Source organism: Zophobas morio, unplaced genomic scaffold (assembly GCF_036711695.1).
Source record: "Zophobas morio isolate AGI-343-1 ecotype UQ-CSIRO unplaced genomic scaffold, CSIRO_AGI_Zmor_V1 ptg000014l, whole genome shotgun sequence".
Taxonomy (NCBI): Eukaryota; Metazoa; Arthropoda; class Insecta; order Coleoptera; family Tenebrionidae; genus Zophobas; species Zophobas morio.
The window spans coordinates 4112556-4128793 of NW_026972119.1; the positions used below are offsets into that span (position 1 = coordinate 4112556).

Below are 16238 nucleotides of genomic sequence, written 5' to 3' on the forward strand. Positions count from 1 at the left end.
TAATAATACAATAATAATTTTTCTTTCCGTTAATGTAATTGTGAATGTTCAGAATAGGTATTCCCTATTGGATAACAAACCAAGATAAAGTTTAATTCGCAACACATTTTACAGATAGGAAGTACATATTCAATTCAAACCAACGTTCTTTTTAATTGTTAATTAAAGCTTGTTATGTTTTGATGTGGCTTAAAATGACATAACATTGAAATTACTATCAGAATATCTACGGAAGATAAATTCATCTATTTTATCCACTTTGACTTCTACTATCACCACGCTAGTTGTTTCCTTCAAATAATGGCAGCTAAGTAAACATACGTCCCACTGCCGCCAACTTTAAAAACTTTTTAAAATTGAACTGCCCCATAGATTTTCTTATTGGAGCATCCTGTATATCATATTTAAAACACAAATTGCTTTAGAATATTTTGAAAAATATTTTTGCACCTACACAAATTTTTATGCATTTTTTTCATAACACATCGTTATTAAATACCTAAACTAAAATTATTTACGTACAATATCCAAGAAATGGTGTAATTGTTTTCCCAGAAAGAAAGTTATGAAGCAGAAAATTAAAATCGTATTGTGTTAGTAGCGGAATGTATTTAGTTCATAATTGTTTATTAAATATTCAAAACAATCTTTATTTTACGTATGTAACTTTATATAATTCTTTTGAGCATTTTAGCGAAAACAGTGGAAAAAGTTCATATTTTTTATTTGCTATCATTTATTATCATTTTATCAATTTGGCAGACCTACATGCAATTTATCATTAATAACAATAATTAATTGAAACAATATAAATTGTGGGCGGTGGAATAAAATATAAAAGGGTTAGGCAACTGTGTTGGCAATTTTCGTTCAGACTGTATAGGAATTAAAATGGATAATTATTTAAAAGTTAGATAATTTGTTTTAAATGAAAAAAATGTTTATGTCGCTGTGTTGTATACTTGCAGTATTTGCAATTCTTGTTTAAAAAGTGTTTTAATTTGGACGAAAATAAATAACTTTGACAAAAATAAATAATTTCATGTAAGACATCAGATGTAGGTAAAAAATTTCGATTTTTATTATAAAGGTTTGATATTTTTACTGATATACCTATATCACATTACAAAGTCAAAACTACCATTCCAATTTCACTACGTCCAACATTTTTTTATCTTAAAACTATAAACAACGAAATTTATAGGATAAAGGTTTCTTTAGGTTACAAAAGTTAAGAGTCTATCAGAATACAATGTTATTCAGTATGAAATATTTTTGTTGTCTTGTTCTATATTTCCTAAAAATACAGTTCTCAGTTGAATGTAATGCAATTATTTCATTAGGCAGAAATATGAATAGAAAAAAAAAACCAAAAATAATAATTATAGTTAATCATCCCAGAATTTTTCAAGAAAACACAGATATAGATATGTACTTAGAACATAAAGAGCCTTATGAAAAAAAAAAGATAAGAAAACTGTGGAAAGCAAAGGGATTGATATAGTCTTTAGTAAAGCAGGACGAAATATGTTAGAAAAATGTGAATTTTCTAAAATCATTCTTTCAATTTATGTCCAAAAAGTTCCCAAAAAACAGAACGTCAGTGCTTAATAATTTAGATTTATCTGTTAAAAAAAATTTTTTCTTCTGTCTTGTACATATAGGTATACCTAACATCCTAAGAAGAACATAAAAATTTTCATGATCATCACGAAAACTCCTGTTAAGAAAGTTCTACTGTATTCATTAGTCAGATACCTAACATCCAAGACTTTCGCACACAAATTTCAGAATCATGTTCACTACTGAGCATCAAAATAATAGTAGTAGTATTTTCAACACAATTATTACTATCACTCTTATATATTGTTAACAATGTTTTGATGCGAATATAAATCTGCATGCTCAACAAATTAAGAAAAACATACACACACGTCGAAAGTACGACATACCAAACCTAATAAATATAATAGTGTGAATTCTTTTATGACAAATTTATCACCTTATTATACAGTGGAAAAATTTAAACTAAACACATATTTACGCTCACTCAACGAAAATAGTCTAAAAATAACAAAGTCTAACGTGAATAAACCTACGTATGCGCATCGTCTTTTTTTTTCTAATTTGCGATTTTACTAACGTCAAACAATAGTTAAAACTGACCGAATAACTTAGTTTTGCAATAACAAATTTTGAAGGTTACAGAAACACGCGGAACTGCTTATTAATGCCATGATTCATTTTCTTGGCAGCATAAAATGCTAAAAGCTGCCGCTGTAGGAAAAGTTTCCGTTGTTTTTGTATAATATGGCTTGTGTGTAGCCCTCTTTGTGTGCAGCAGTCGTAAGAACCCTAATCTGCTTTACCACTGACAAGTTAATGGAAGAGGGCATTTATTATATCAATATGGACTGACAAACATACGCCAGTGATTACAGCTTGGACGAAAAAAGCTGTTTCGAGAGTGTCGGGTTTCTGTATTTCATAATTAATTAGAATATTTTTATTGCGTGGGCGTGGTTGTAAAAAAGGTTCCCGATTTATTTTCCGTCGAGAAAGAGCCCCCGGTCGGAAATTAAATAAATTACGTAATTCGGTGGTATCATGGTGATTTTATCATGTTAAAGTGACAGCTCTTCAATAAAACATCCCCTATACCTGAACTTTTATGACTTCTGCCCGTGTCCAATTTTAACGGCTTAACAAGTGTCGTTTCCATTGTTGATGTCCATCGAAAGCACTTACATCAGCAGCGGAAACCTCCCCATTAACGCGAGCATTTTGTAGAATTCGATTCGCGATTATTATTAATCGAAAGAATTCGCGAGATTTATTTAATTCGCAGGCCGTCGAAATAAACCCAGGTGGATTCATCTCCCTCAATTTCGTTTTTACGTACGCTTTTCCTCGATCTGATAAAATCGCGCGAGAAGGGTTTTAAAAGGGGGCGTCTCTGCGAAATTCCGCGAAATTGCTCGATCCGCATTTTTGATATATTTTCATTCGCCAAGAACAAATAAAGGGCTTAAAATTTTCGGAATAAAATCCCCATAAAAAATAGTTTAAATATATTCAGAGCTCGGCAAAATTTCCAGCGGAACGGCAAGAAGAGTCTAATAAGAACCGCGCTCGTCCGGGACAATCACCGAAATTGGAGCAGGTTCTCGGCCATAAACCCGGCAAACGATTGCGATGTTACGTACGTCTTTGATATATTCGTGAATCGTCGTTGTGTCGGACAGCCGCTAGATCGCACGCGCGTTCCCGATCGGAGCCGACCGTGTTTTACGCGAGATACTCAAAGACTTCAGTATGTGTTTGCAACCTGTACATGTCGCTGTCAGTACGTGTGCTCATGTCGCATCGCGATCTGCTCGCGAAGTTTCAAGAGGGACTGATGCTCACTGCTCACGCCTGAGGCCGGCCCTGTGTCCGCATTTTCGATGTGTTTGGATGTGATTGTAGAGATTTATGGGGGGTCCGCACGACGGGGGCTCTAGGCAAGAATAAATACCGATAAAAGTGAGAAAAGTTACGAGGAGCAATAAATTAATTTACGGCTCATAAAAGCTCGTTTTTGTATACACATTGTGCATCGGCTGATTTATGTGCACATTCGCACCTGAAGTGTGGCCGGTTGTGTGATGGGACAGTGACGTTGGTCGAGGAGGGTTGTTCGATAGTCGATGGCCACTCGCTCATCTGGTTGCGTTTTTTTCTTCTTCCATTGACCCCGGCGCCCGCCCGCCCCCCTTCGATGCTGTGATCCCGTCTCGCGACCATCATCCTCACCATCGCGGACCCCGTGGCGTGCGCCGCGCCCACCCTGTACGACCATGTGCATCCCCCCGGATCCTCCCCAGCCACCGGAGCGGGGACTTCCGCCGGGGTGACGTGGTGGTCGATGATGAACGGCGGCATCTACGAGGAGAGCCCGCCGCCGGCGCCCCAGAGCGCCGCCACGCCGATCAGCAACAGCGGCATGACGAGCCCCGCGGCGCCTCCTCCCGCCACCACCTCCGCCACCTCCAGCTCGTCGCCGGCGAGCGTCACCAGCAACAGCGGCTCGGCGGGGCCGCTCCACATCCCCGCCAAGCGCCTGCCGTACGGGGAGTGCGCCGAGCCGGGCGTCATCCGCCACCACGGCCAGCCGTGGAACTACTCGCCCTCGGACAACCACTTCGAGCCGCCGGTGCACCACCAGTACCCCAACGCGCCCACCTACTACAACCTGGCCGACCCCGCCGCCGCCCGCGACTCGCGCAAGACAGCGCTCTTCTGGTCGCCGGCGGCGGCCGCCACCGCCGCCAACAACACCCCCGAGTACAAGTACTCGAGCGTATCGGCGGCGGGGCCCAGCGACCCCTCGGTCTCCTCCTGCCACCAGGGCTTCTCCTCGTCGTCGTGGTGCAACTACTCGGCCTACTCCTCCGCCTCCAGGCACCACGTGGACCCCCACCAGGCCGTCCCCTATCTCACGCCTGCAGATGACCGGGGGCGAGTCGCCGCCGCCGCAGCCATGGTCGCCGAGAGCAGCTTCGCCCATGCCCACGATGGGGGCTACGGACTGAGAAACTACGGACCCGAACCTGTTCCCTCCACACCGTACCCTCCACCAGGTGAGCATACGCAGCTACTACACTTGCTAGCACCGACCTCCCGCTCCACCGCGCTCGCTAAGGTGCTTTCCACAAAACCCAATTCAACTTCACACGCGCCGCCACTGCGCAGAATCCGAACACATGGTCAGCTGTGCCACAACTTGCGACCAATTTGCCACCTCATACATTTTTATTTATTTCTTTTTTTTTTTTCATACGCACTATATTTTTTTCATCCGAATTGTACCTGATGCCTCATTTGATAAAAAAAAAACATCAAAGCACGTCGTAGCAAAGCAATAACAATGGTATTACCGACGACGCTCCTACCCTTGTCTATTTTCGACATTTTCAAAATTTAGCCGAACCTTGACACTTTTGGCGTCTTTTTGGCACCTCCCGCGCCTTCCGTGCACTTGCCCCAGTAATAAATATGTGTGTCACTAGATGGCACAGAGCGGTCTAAACCGGAATATATTCTAGCGAGGGTGTCTTTCCCCTATCTATTATTATCACCGTGGCCTGGGGCGCCGAAAAACCCGTGCCCGCCGCTGGTTCTTGACCCTGCCCGAATCCACACATTTACGACCCAACTATGCAAATTTTTCTCATGATCAGTAAACAAACAATGCAAGTTGTAAAATGCAAATGACCCTCAGGTATTCGAGTATTTCGCAACCCGAGTCATAACTAATAACTCTTCATTGAAGATTTTTAAACTCTTTTATTGTCTAGGTCAGTTTTATTACATAGTAAAAGTGCTACGGCGGCAGTAGTGCCAACTGTCTGCATTCACGACCATTCATTTCCTCCTCGCCACTTGGAAGTAGCTAATGACACATAATTCGGCCACTTTTCGATCGATTATCGGGATTATTGTTTTTGCACGGTTTTATTAAAACCGTTTATTGGTTTTCGCCCACGGAAAACCGGAAGAGCTGGATTGGTCTTCATTTGTTTCACACATAGGAAAAATGACTGTTTGCGCCATCGAGGCTGGATAATGGCAATCGATTTGATTTTCTTCCACGTGGAATTGTTTCGTCTCGGCGAGAACAAATACGCGCCGTTTAGAGGGACCGGAATAACGACCGCGCGTTACTACGGCTGACGTCATTCGGTCGTCACGTGACCGCACAGCTGACTATCACTTGTCACGCACACCGCACAACTCGGTAGGCTGTGGAACGGCACTGATTTTGATGCGGGTGGAGCGGGATGCAGATGTACGAAGGACTAAGAGCAGCAAGAACCGAAAAAAAGCTGTAGAAAAAATTACAGTTACGACCCATGTGAGAGGTTTTGTACTGTGTCGGTATGTATATATAATAATAACTTTGGAAATACCATTTTTTGTGAAGCGAGCTGTCATGGTCACGATACTTTACAACCAATAACTAACTAGTGAAATTGCCTAGAAATTTAATCTTGCAGTAGGCGTCAACATGGATACTGACAATAGTCAATTTATATAATTGTACAATTATGTCTGTAACGTAAGGGGTGATTTAAAATTTAATGAACTAATCACGGCTTTTGTGTTTTCGCTAACTGTTTTCGTATCTGGTTTGCAGTGGTTTGTAAAAAAACACTACCAAGAAACGTGTCAATTAATTTTTTAATATTGTTTTAAATTAATAGTTTTTTAATTCCAATTAAAATTATTTTAGATCAGAGAGATTCATAAAAGTAAAAACCTTCTGGAACTAGTATCCCATTGTTTCCTAATTTTCAACAAATAATTTTAGCTTATTATGCAAACTATTATGAAATTTCATATTTGCTGGGTGTGTGTTAATTTAAAATTGATTTACTTGGGTTTTTCTCCACATTACACTGTTGAGAAATTTAAAAAGTTTAAGAAAGTTGAACCTATTTAATTATGTGATACGATCTTGATTAAAGCTAGCTCAAAAGACTGTGTGTCTGTTTTGATAAATTAGTTTTCCTTGGATGGTCCTGATAATTAATACTCTATTATGTTTGGAGTAAGATGTCGCATACAACGCAGATGTGACGTTGATCTGGATCAGTTTCACTCATATTACATTTTTACAGACACGTTAGTAACGATAATCTTTAGTAAAACTGCGAGAATTCAGAACATCAAATGATAATTTTAGCTTGATATTATCAAGTTAAAATTTTGTTATAAAAGTCGAAAAAGTAGCAATAAGTAGGTAAGTAATTAAAAAAATGAGCTTCTAAATAAATATACAATTCGTTCTTAAAAACCCCAAGTTATAAATATTGTAAATTATACATTTAATGGTAGTATTTTTCTGATTTTGGCATTCTTTTCAGTTCTAGCAATATCATAAGATGTTTATTTCACCGTTAAAAATAAAAATTAAAACCATGTGCTGAACAATAAATACATCATAAAAAATCCAGGAAAATCTATCTAGTTGAATGTATAGAAGTACAAGAGGGTAAAGAATTTGATTTTAAAAACCGAAAAAATAATTTGCGTTAAATAAAAAATCTATATATTGAAAATGGCGCAGGCCAAAAAAATATGATGCTTTTCTGTTAAAAGTTTTTTAACGAATGTTTTTATAAAAATTTCGCCACGAAAATAATTTGACTTTGTAATAATCACTTTGACTTACATATTGTGTTTGATTTCCTTATTTTCTTTTGTCATCTAAGGACTATTTCGCTCAGAATATTTCCACACGAAAATTTGGAACTTACGTTGTGTTTTTACGATAAAGTTATCTCCGATAATTCAATTTTGGAGAAAAAGTGTGAATTGAAGAAAAAATAAATTTTTTCGACGAAAATCATCATGATGAAATATTTTAATTCTGATTAAATTTTATTAACGGCAATCTTTTTACATAATATGTTATCGTAAAACACAATACATACTTATTACAGCCAAACATGTGTTTAAAGATAAGGAAAAGCAGTTCTTCGAGTAATGATATACTATATCATGAAAATTTTAAAATTCTCAAAGACTGCGTTGGAGGAATATTAAAGTGTTTGTAAATATACTGTAACTTGAATATCATGATAAAAAAAATACTCACTTTTTTGCGGGTTGTTGAAACATGTTTCGCTTCAATGTGATCATTTAAATTTATAACTTCTAATAATTTTCTATATAAAAATTGTTGATTTAAGTTCCACATCAAACTTTCATTAAATAGAACACGTCGTGTATTATTGTCAAATTTTATCATTTCCTTGTATACTTGTCTCTAAGTGAACTTTCTTTTGATGACATTTTGGCTGTGCTTTTCTTGGTAGTTTTTATTTAATAATATATTAATACTTCATGAATTGATTTTATTTAATTTCTATAATATTTAAATCGAAAGAAAAAAAAAATGTGTGTACTATAAAATTTTGCTGAATTTCTTCATGAACTCACATACTTTGTGAAGTTGACTAAGATCTTAAAATTGAAGCAGTAGATCAGAATAGCAAGTTAATGTGCAGTTTATAATCTTGAATGAAATGCCACTTTATGAAAAAAAAACCTGATATAGATAAGTATAATTTACAAAATTCAAAATACTATGCAAAAGTGTAGTTAAACAAACATCTGTGTACCTACCTATTTAGTCACAGTCTGTAAATAAATTGTAATTTTGTGTATTATTTTCATGCATTTATACAAGGATATTAAAAATGTTTTGTTGAAATGACAGATTTTTCTTTTTAAAAACTGCGAAACAAGCAATTTTTAAATAATAATGTTCTTAAATAAAAGTGGAATTATTTTGAAAACTGTTATGGTTAAAAAACTTCGTTGTCTTTTTTTTATCTTTCGTTGTGGAAAATTAAAATATGTAGGTAAAATTGTAGAGTTGTTTCCTTGTTAAAATGAAACGGTGATGCAAAACTTTTAAGTTTAATGCAGTAAAACTGTTGGAAAAAATGCAGTTAAAGTACCTAGTGCACTGTGTGCCGAAACAATTTTTCATTAGTGTACAAGAAATGAAGAATCTCCCAGCAGTAGATCGATGGGACAATTTATGTGTAAATTTTGAGATACAATTTTCCGCGATGATAATTTCCTAATTTTGGCAACCTTGCGTTGAAAACAGCAATTATTATTGCATGCTGCTTAATCAACGCCAATTTATGTAATTTAATTTCGTCTTTAATACGCTTCATAATATACACATGTAAGTAACCCTTATATATTAGGTATATTATGTTGTAAGAAAACTGTACTATATAAATAAAATTACGTTTGTATAGTTTGTAAGTTTTCAATAAAAATTAAATTTTTTTATCTTCTTTTTTACGTCAAGTTAATACACCTTTACAGTTTGCAAAAAAAATATGCATATTTTCAAATGGTATAAAATAAATTTTATTGCAGACCGACGTAGTCTTGCGTTTATATATATTTAGTACTCACTCATGTTGGTTTTAAATTTCCGGTATTTTTTTGAATTTTCCGAAATCCATTAAAATTTTAGACTTCACGCTGCTCTTTGAAATTTCTGTCCATGCCTTCGTATATGCCTCCAGCCCCAGCACCCAAATAGCGACTGCTTAATTGTTCACAGTTATGTGGGGATCATCCCCATCTCTTTTTTCCTCAGGTTCTCTGGGTTCGATGGGCGTGAGCGTTCCGTGCGGGACGAGCGGCAACCCCCTGGAATGGACGGGCCAAGTGACCGTCCGGAAGAAACGTAAACCCTACTCGAAATTCCAGACGCTCGAGCTGGAGAAAGAGTTCCTTTTCAACGCCTACGTTTCGAAGCAGAAGCGGTGGGAGCTGGCTCGCAACCTCAACCTGACGGAGCGGCAGGTGAAGATCTGGTTCCAGAATCGGCGGATGAAGAACAAGAAGAATTCGCAGCGGCAGGCGGCGCAGCAGCAAAATAACAACAACGCCGCCACCAACAACCAGAACCACCACGGGACGCACCACCACGCCGCGCACCACATACACGCCCAACACCACGTGGTCAACCACCACGTCTCGGCCAACGGCAGCCTGAAGCACCATCAGTGACCTATGGCCTTTTCCGGGGTTGTTTTGGGCCATCACGGGCTGGCCACCTAGGCCCCGTGCCACAGACTGTTCGAAGGGGTGTGGACTTGCGCAACCCTGGAATGAACGTTCTTTGCAGTGCCAAAGAGTTAATTAGGAAATTTAGGTATGTGAACGGACGATATGGACTTTTGGGCGTGTGCAAATTAATTTTGGTGCGAAGCACATCGTACCCGTTGTTGGGGTATCGAGATTATTGTACCTATTACTGTACGTGATGAATATTTGCAGCATGTAAGACTTCTTGTACATAAAATGTCGACTGTCGTTGTCATAGATTGTAATTCGTTGGTAAACCTTCAAAGTGTAATCAATGTTGCCTGTAGTTCAATGTGTATAGTAAATTATTGCAGGTATAGATGCTAACATTACCAGCCATAATTTCCCTGTGTTACTTAAGTTTTTATCTCCCAGTTTATGTATATATTAAATAAAAAAAATACTATTTAGGTACCTGTAAATCTGTGGCTTGTTGTATACGGTTGAGCAAAAATTTTAATTTTCGTTGACAGTTTTTTAGTTGATCTAAATATATTGCTTGGTGTAATGTCACTTACTACTGTAATATATTTTGAAAAAAAACTTCTCTAGAAATCCGAATTTTATTAATATTAACTATTAAACATGTACTAACTGACCTAAGAAATAGGTTTTCTTCGTCGCGTGTCTGTATCAACATAAAGGAATTTTTATTATTCCACCTAGCTAAAAGGAAGTGTATATAATCTCGATTTGAAAAATGTTATTTCTAATAGAAAAATAATATGTATTTTATTTTCTATCGAACCGATTTTTATTTCAATTAGAGTAAGTGAACGCAAATTGTGTTCATTACCGGCGCCAATCACGTTGCAATTTTTAAAATGATCTCTGATTGTGCGCACATGTTATACTTAGTTGACTACTTACGTTTTACTTTCAAAAATTAAGTTTGCTAATTATTTATTGACGACGTTTGCGATTAGAATTTTAAATTTATGTAATTTTTAAATCATTTTCTACCTAAATGTTTTATTATGATCTTTGTATTTTTACTTGTTGTGTTCAAAATACATATTGTTGTGTTTATGTATGTATATGTATACACATAAATATTATTAAGTATCCCCTAAATGTGTTTTATAAACATCCATTTATGTTTTGTTTTATATTGTACAATGTAAGTTACTCTATTAATAAAAAGTTCCATTATTAGGCACCTTCGTTAATAGCGGGCTGAGTCTTAAACGTTTTTCTAAATTGGTCGAACTTTTAATCGTAGTGCAGAATATGTCGGAAAATAAATAAATGACTCATTAAGGCTAATCGTACAATAGTTAACACCGTGTCTGACATCAATTCGTTACAATGCGTGACGAAATTTCATAGTTGTAAGTCATATGAGCGAACGAGATGGAGATATCGCACAATTATTGTATTCATGCGATGTAAATATACCTTGATTGTTGTTATTAACTGCGTTTATTTCATATTGAAAATTTATTTTAAAACTTCACCAAATAAAAAAATCCCATATACGACTAGTGGATAAATATTTTTTAATGAACATTTCTTTCGCACTCTCAATTCCAAAATAACCGTTGTTACGTAAATACGTACAACTTGATGTTTATATGCATCAGATCTTTTATCTCTGTCCCAAACAACGTAAGTATCGATCAGCACTCGGTCTGGAAAGGATAGCACAAAGAATTGAGGAATAATGTTGGGAGTAAAGGTAAGTAAACAGTGGATTTTTTTCTACGCGTTTCAAGTATAGAATATGATATTTTCTCACCACTCATTCATCATATTTTTGTGACAGAAAAAAATCACCGTTTAAAATTTTTTTATTAATTAATTTAATAAACCAATGAGGCTCAGTTACCTTCGAATCACTTCCTGTTTGCCAAAGACGTCATAGCTGTTATTAGCAGAAAATACACCTCTATTAAAATGCACGTCATATTATTTACGTGCATCTGAATGAATGGCACGTTCATGTTTTTTTTACTCCTACTCACGCAAAGTATTGTAAATGAAACAAATCTTTTCACCAAACAAAAAAAAATAAATTCACTGGCATTCCCTTACTAGATCAACACAAAGTGTTTTGTTTTTTATTAAATAATTTAGTAGTTTTTGTTAACTGTTTTGCATATGATTATAGTTCCAGTTCGCTGTACAATTGGGAAAAAATCAAACAAAACAATGGAATAACCTTCAAAATGCTTAAATTTGGAGGTCACATCCATTGGGAGTGGAATTTCTATTTTAAAACAAACTTATTCAAAAATCAGGTTAGATAAGTACGTTCTTACATATTGGTTATTTCACACTTGTGTGAAGGATAACTAAATTTTTTCAAAGAATACTACCAGGAAAACAGTAGGTAGTGTGTTAGCTAATCACAAAAAATAATTTTCAACTACTTATTACTACTTACTACATACACATAGCCAAAATAATTCAGCACATGATATTATAAACAGCGATGATTGTAGTTTTCTTATATAACTTGCGATAGCGGAGCAAACTGTCTTTGTGTAGATTGTTATTTAACGCAATAAAGGCACAACAAACAAAAATTATAAATACATTTTCAGCTGTTACTAAGGTTCCTTAGGTGCTTTATATCTGTTAAGTTTTATTTTGTGTCCAGTCCGAGCTACATAAACTTCGACAGAAAACGCTTCATTCGTCCGAATGTTTAAACAAAGCATATTTTAAAAGACCTAACAACGCAGGTTATAGTAATTTAAATTCCATGAACCTAATATCGTCAGCGGAAGCTCCGTGATTACCGTGATAAAACACAATCCTTTTGTGAATAGGCTTCTCAGAAGTATCATCGATGTTTCAGTTTTTTTCGTTAATAAAGTTTTAAACATGACACATTGTCTTCGTCTACCCAAATAAATGTCACATAAAATTCGAGACATTACCTGCATGTCTTTATAGATGTTCATATAGTGTAGTAGGGTCAAGTGCGTGTTGATATTTAGGTTATTGTAAGCAACGAAGACATTTTTATTTATGGTGATATTAGGTCTGTAATAGTTTTACTCAAAAGAATGTATAGTAATAAATTTCAAGATCGAGCACTTGGCCAGAACCGGACTTACAGTTTTTCAGGTGGTTTACCAGTGAATGTAAAAAATGTAAAATTGCATTTTACTGTTCTACTTACTAATCCCTGAATGTATTCACACGTACCTACATGTTAAAAAAAAAACAACCTTATTAAACTTAGAAAATTTATTTTCCGCCAATATTTGGGTTGACTCATTTCGGGTACTCGTTTATTTATGAATTAATAAAATATAAGGAAAACGTAGATTTATTTTAAGTGTAATCCATAATTACGAGTATATCATTTATATCATTAGAGAGAGAGTTAAAGAACTAAACGGTCGGCATTTTATGTCGCTCTTGAACATTGCCATTTTTTGAAGGTATTTCTACGTGAATTTTTGTGATTTTTGGTGTGTGACAGGAATCCTATGCACTTTGCCATTTGTGCAATTTTTGGCTTGCTCCTGTGTATCCTGGCTGAGATTTCCACAACTTTAGTAGTTGCTGCTGGCACGCATATCTTATCAGTGAGTTTTTCGTACCTCTATTAGTTGTTTTTTGTTGTCAGTTAATTACTCACCTCATTTACTTTACCTTTTCCATTCCGAGGTCTACCTAGTTTGTCTCGTTATAAGTCACCATAATAGGCCCTATAGGTGCGAAGAACTGTATCCCTGTTTATCCCTTTAAAATTTGTGTTTCCTTTACCGATTTATTTATATTTCAATCACGCCGGCTTACTGCACAATATGTAGTTCTGGTGTAACGCCATCTACACCCCATCTTAAATGTAGTGTTTGTAATAAATATTACCACATCAAATGTTACACTGAAGATGTGCCTGACGCTTACTCCGATGCATCTTGGGTATGCAAAGCTTGTTCCTTGTCCAACGCTTTGTCAACACCCATCACTCTATCTGCTATTGAAAACATAATTGAGAAGCAGTTTCTAAAATTTAAGGCTGATATTATGATTGAAATGTCACAAATTATAGATAGTAAACTTGTTTTAGTCAACAACAGAATGTCCGAGATCGAAAACAATATGCATAGATTGCAAACTGAAATTAATGAAATTAGAAAGTCAGCTCCAAACAACGAAGCTACCAATAACATCGATGACGTAGCTCGGGAAATCTGTGATCGAAATGAACGCAGCAAAAATGCTATTTTGTATAACATACCTGAATCCGTTGCTAATTCAGTCGAAGTCAAGGTTATGGACGATCTAAAACAAGTTGTCTCTATTGTGGAGCCTTTGGGTAAGTTTCCAAAACCAAAAAAGATTTTTCGTTTGGGTATTCCCAAACCCAATGCACCACGCCCTTTAAAGATGGTTTTCGAAGATTGTGAAGAAGTCCAATTATATTTGCGTTCGAATAAAACTAACCCCAACAAGAAATTCCACTTTCGAGCGGATCTTACTAGACTTCAAAGAGCTAAAAACTATGCGGTGATTGAAGAAATTAATCTTCGAAAATCACGGGGTGAATCAGATCTGAGGTTAATTTATAACAACAATGTTGCTCAAATCACTCGTGCTAATAAAGGAAGAAGGAGTCAACATTTAAACTGACTTCGTCACCCAATTACCTTAAATGTTCTCAGTGCTTTTACCAAAATGTTAGAGGCTTGCGATCTAAATGTGTACAATTTTTTAATTCAGTAGCTGCAAGTGAATATCATTTTATAGCAGTCACCGAGACATGGATCACACCGGATATCTCCAGTAGTGAATTATTTCCAACTAATTTTGTTATTTATCGGCAGGATCGAAATTTAGATTCTCTTAATATAACTAGAGGTGGCGGCGTTCTTCTTGCTGTCGATAGCCTCTATAACTCAGTACGTATTGATCTATCTTCTATCACAACCTTGGTTCCAAGCATTGATATTGTTGGCGTTAAAATTACGGGTAAATCAAAATTTTTAATGTTTGTAATTTATATTCCACCTACAATTGCTTTTGATGACTTCTACTTGTTTTTTGAATCCTTCATGAACTTAAATATCGTCCAGAACGACAAATTAATAATATTAGGTGCCTTCAACACTCCCTGTTTTGTAGATGGCTTAAAAAATCGATCTAGTTCTGTCCTAACTAATTTTAAAGAATTCTTCAATTTGATCCAACTTAATTGTATTTGTAACAGCTACAACAAGTATCTAGACTTAGTGTTCTCCAATATTAATTGTAAAGTAAGTAAAGGAGATTCCCCGTTAGTGATTGAAGATAAACATCACCCAGCACTGGTTGTGGACTGTTATGTAGATGATCAGTTTAAGCCCAATTTTGCGATGAACACGGAAAAATTAACATATAATTTTAAGAAAGCCAATTATCATTTAATGTACAAGCTCTTTTCAGAGACTGACTGGTCTTTCATAAACTCAATCTGTGATGTCAATCAAGCCTGCACCGGGTTTTATGACTGTATATATAAAGTATTTGAAAAGTCGGTACCAAAGTTTAAAGTTAGGCCTCCATCTCGTAAAAGTTATCCTCCTTGGTTCACTGGTGACATTATTGCCTGCATTCGTAATAAATCGATGGCACATCGTAACTACATAAGATTTAAAACGCCATACTATTATAACATCTTCAAGTCATATCGTTCCCAGCTCAACATTTTAATCGACACAGCATACAAGAATTATATTTCTAATATCGAGAACAGCGTCTCCACAAATCCAAAAAAATTTTGGGCTTTCGTACATGGCAAAAAAGGTCACTCTAAAATTCCAGGCGTAATGGAATACAATGATACCGAGCTTACATCACCGCTATCTATAGTTGAAGGATTTGCGCACTATTTTAACAGTGTTTATACCAACTCTAATCCGCTTACTTCTTCTTCCAATTCTAAAACTAGGTCGTCTGTCTTGGTTAATCTTGAAACCATATCAGAAAAGGATGTTCTTACAGCACTAAAAAGTTCTAAAGACTCTTTTACTATGGGACACGATGGTGTGCCCAGCTTCCTTTTAAAGGAATGTGCTTATGTTTTTATTAAACCTTGTTTATATTTATTTAATTTAATATTAAGGTGTGGTGTCTTTCCTGTTATTTGGAAAAAGGCAATCGTTTGTCCGATATTTAAAAAAGGAAATCAATCGAAAATTGTCAATTACAGACCCATCTCGCTGCTTTGTAATTTTGCTAAAGTATTCGAGTCGATTTTATTTAAACACATTTATGCTTCGACCAAAACCAATTTGTCACCGTTTCAGCACGGGTTCATGGAGAAACGCTCTACAATTTCTAATCTAGCATCTTTTACACAGTATACATCTGAGGCCATTGACAAAAAAAAGCAGGTAGATACCATATATCTTGATTTTCAAAAAGCATTCGATCAAATCGATCACTATTTACTAATCGATAAGCTTGAGCACTTTGGATTCTCTGACAGACTTATCCAACTTTTTACTTCATACATTTTCGACCGTGAACAGTATATTCGATATCGCAATTTTACATCTACTGTTATCAAACCTACTTCAGGTGTTCCCCAAGGATCTAACCTTGGACCACTTTTATTTTTATATTTTATT

At 36.0% G+C, this 16238-nt stretch overlaps 1 protein-coding gene across 6 annotated transcripts in view; it reads left to right on the forward strand.

Annotated features, from left to right (window-relative positions):
- Nucleotides 1–10737, forward strand: part of LOC135129211 (homeobox protein abdominal-B-like) — a 201993-nt gene extending 191256 nt beyond the window's left edge. For 4 of the 6 annotated variants that reach the window (XM_064056344.1, XM_064056346.1, XM_064056343.1 and 1 more), the window contains 2 exons: nucleotides 3867–4622; nucleotides 9137–10737. In XM_064056344.1, the coding sequence (XP_063912414.1) occupies nucleotides 3908–4622; nucleotides 9137–9588 (1167 nt within the window). In that variant the 5' untranslated portion in view covers nucleotides 3867–3907 and the 3' untranslated portion in view covers nucleotides 9589–10737. Of the gene's footprint in view, nucleotides 1–3823; nucleotides 4623–9136 lie in introns of those variants that run through there. The other 2 variants (XM_064056348.1, XM_064056347.1) reach the window with 2 other exon arrangements.
- Nucleotides 10738–16238: the final 5501 nt, after the last annotated feature.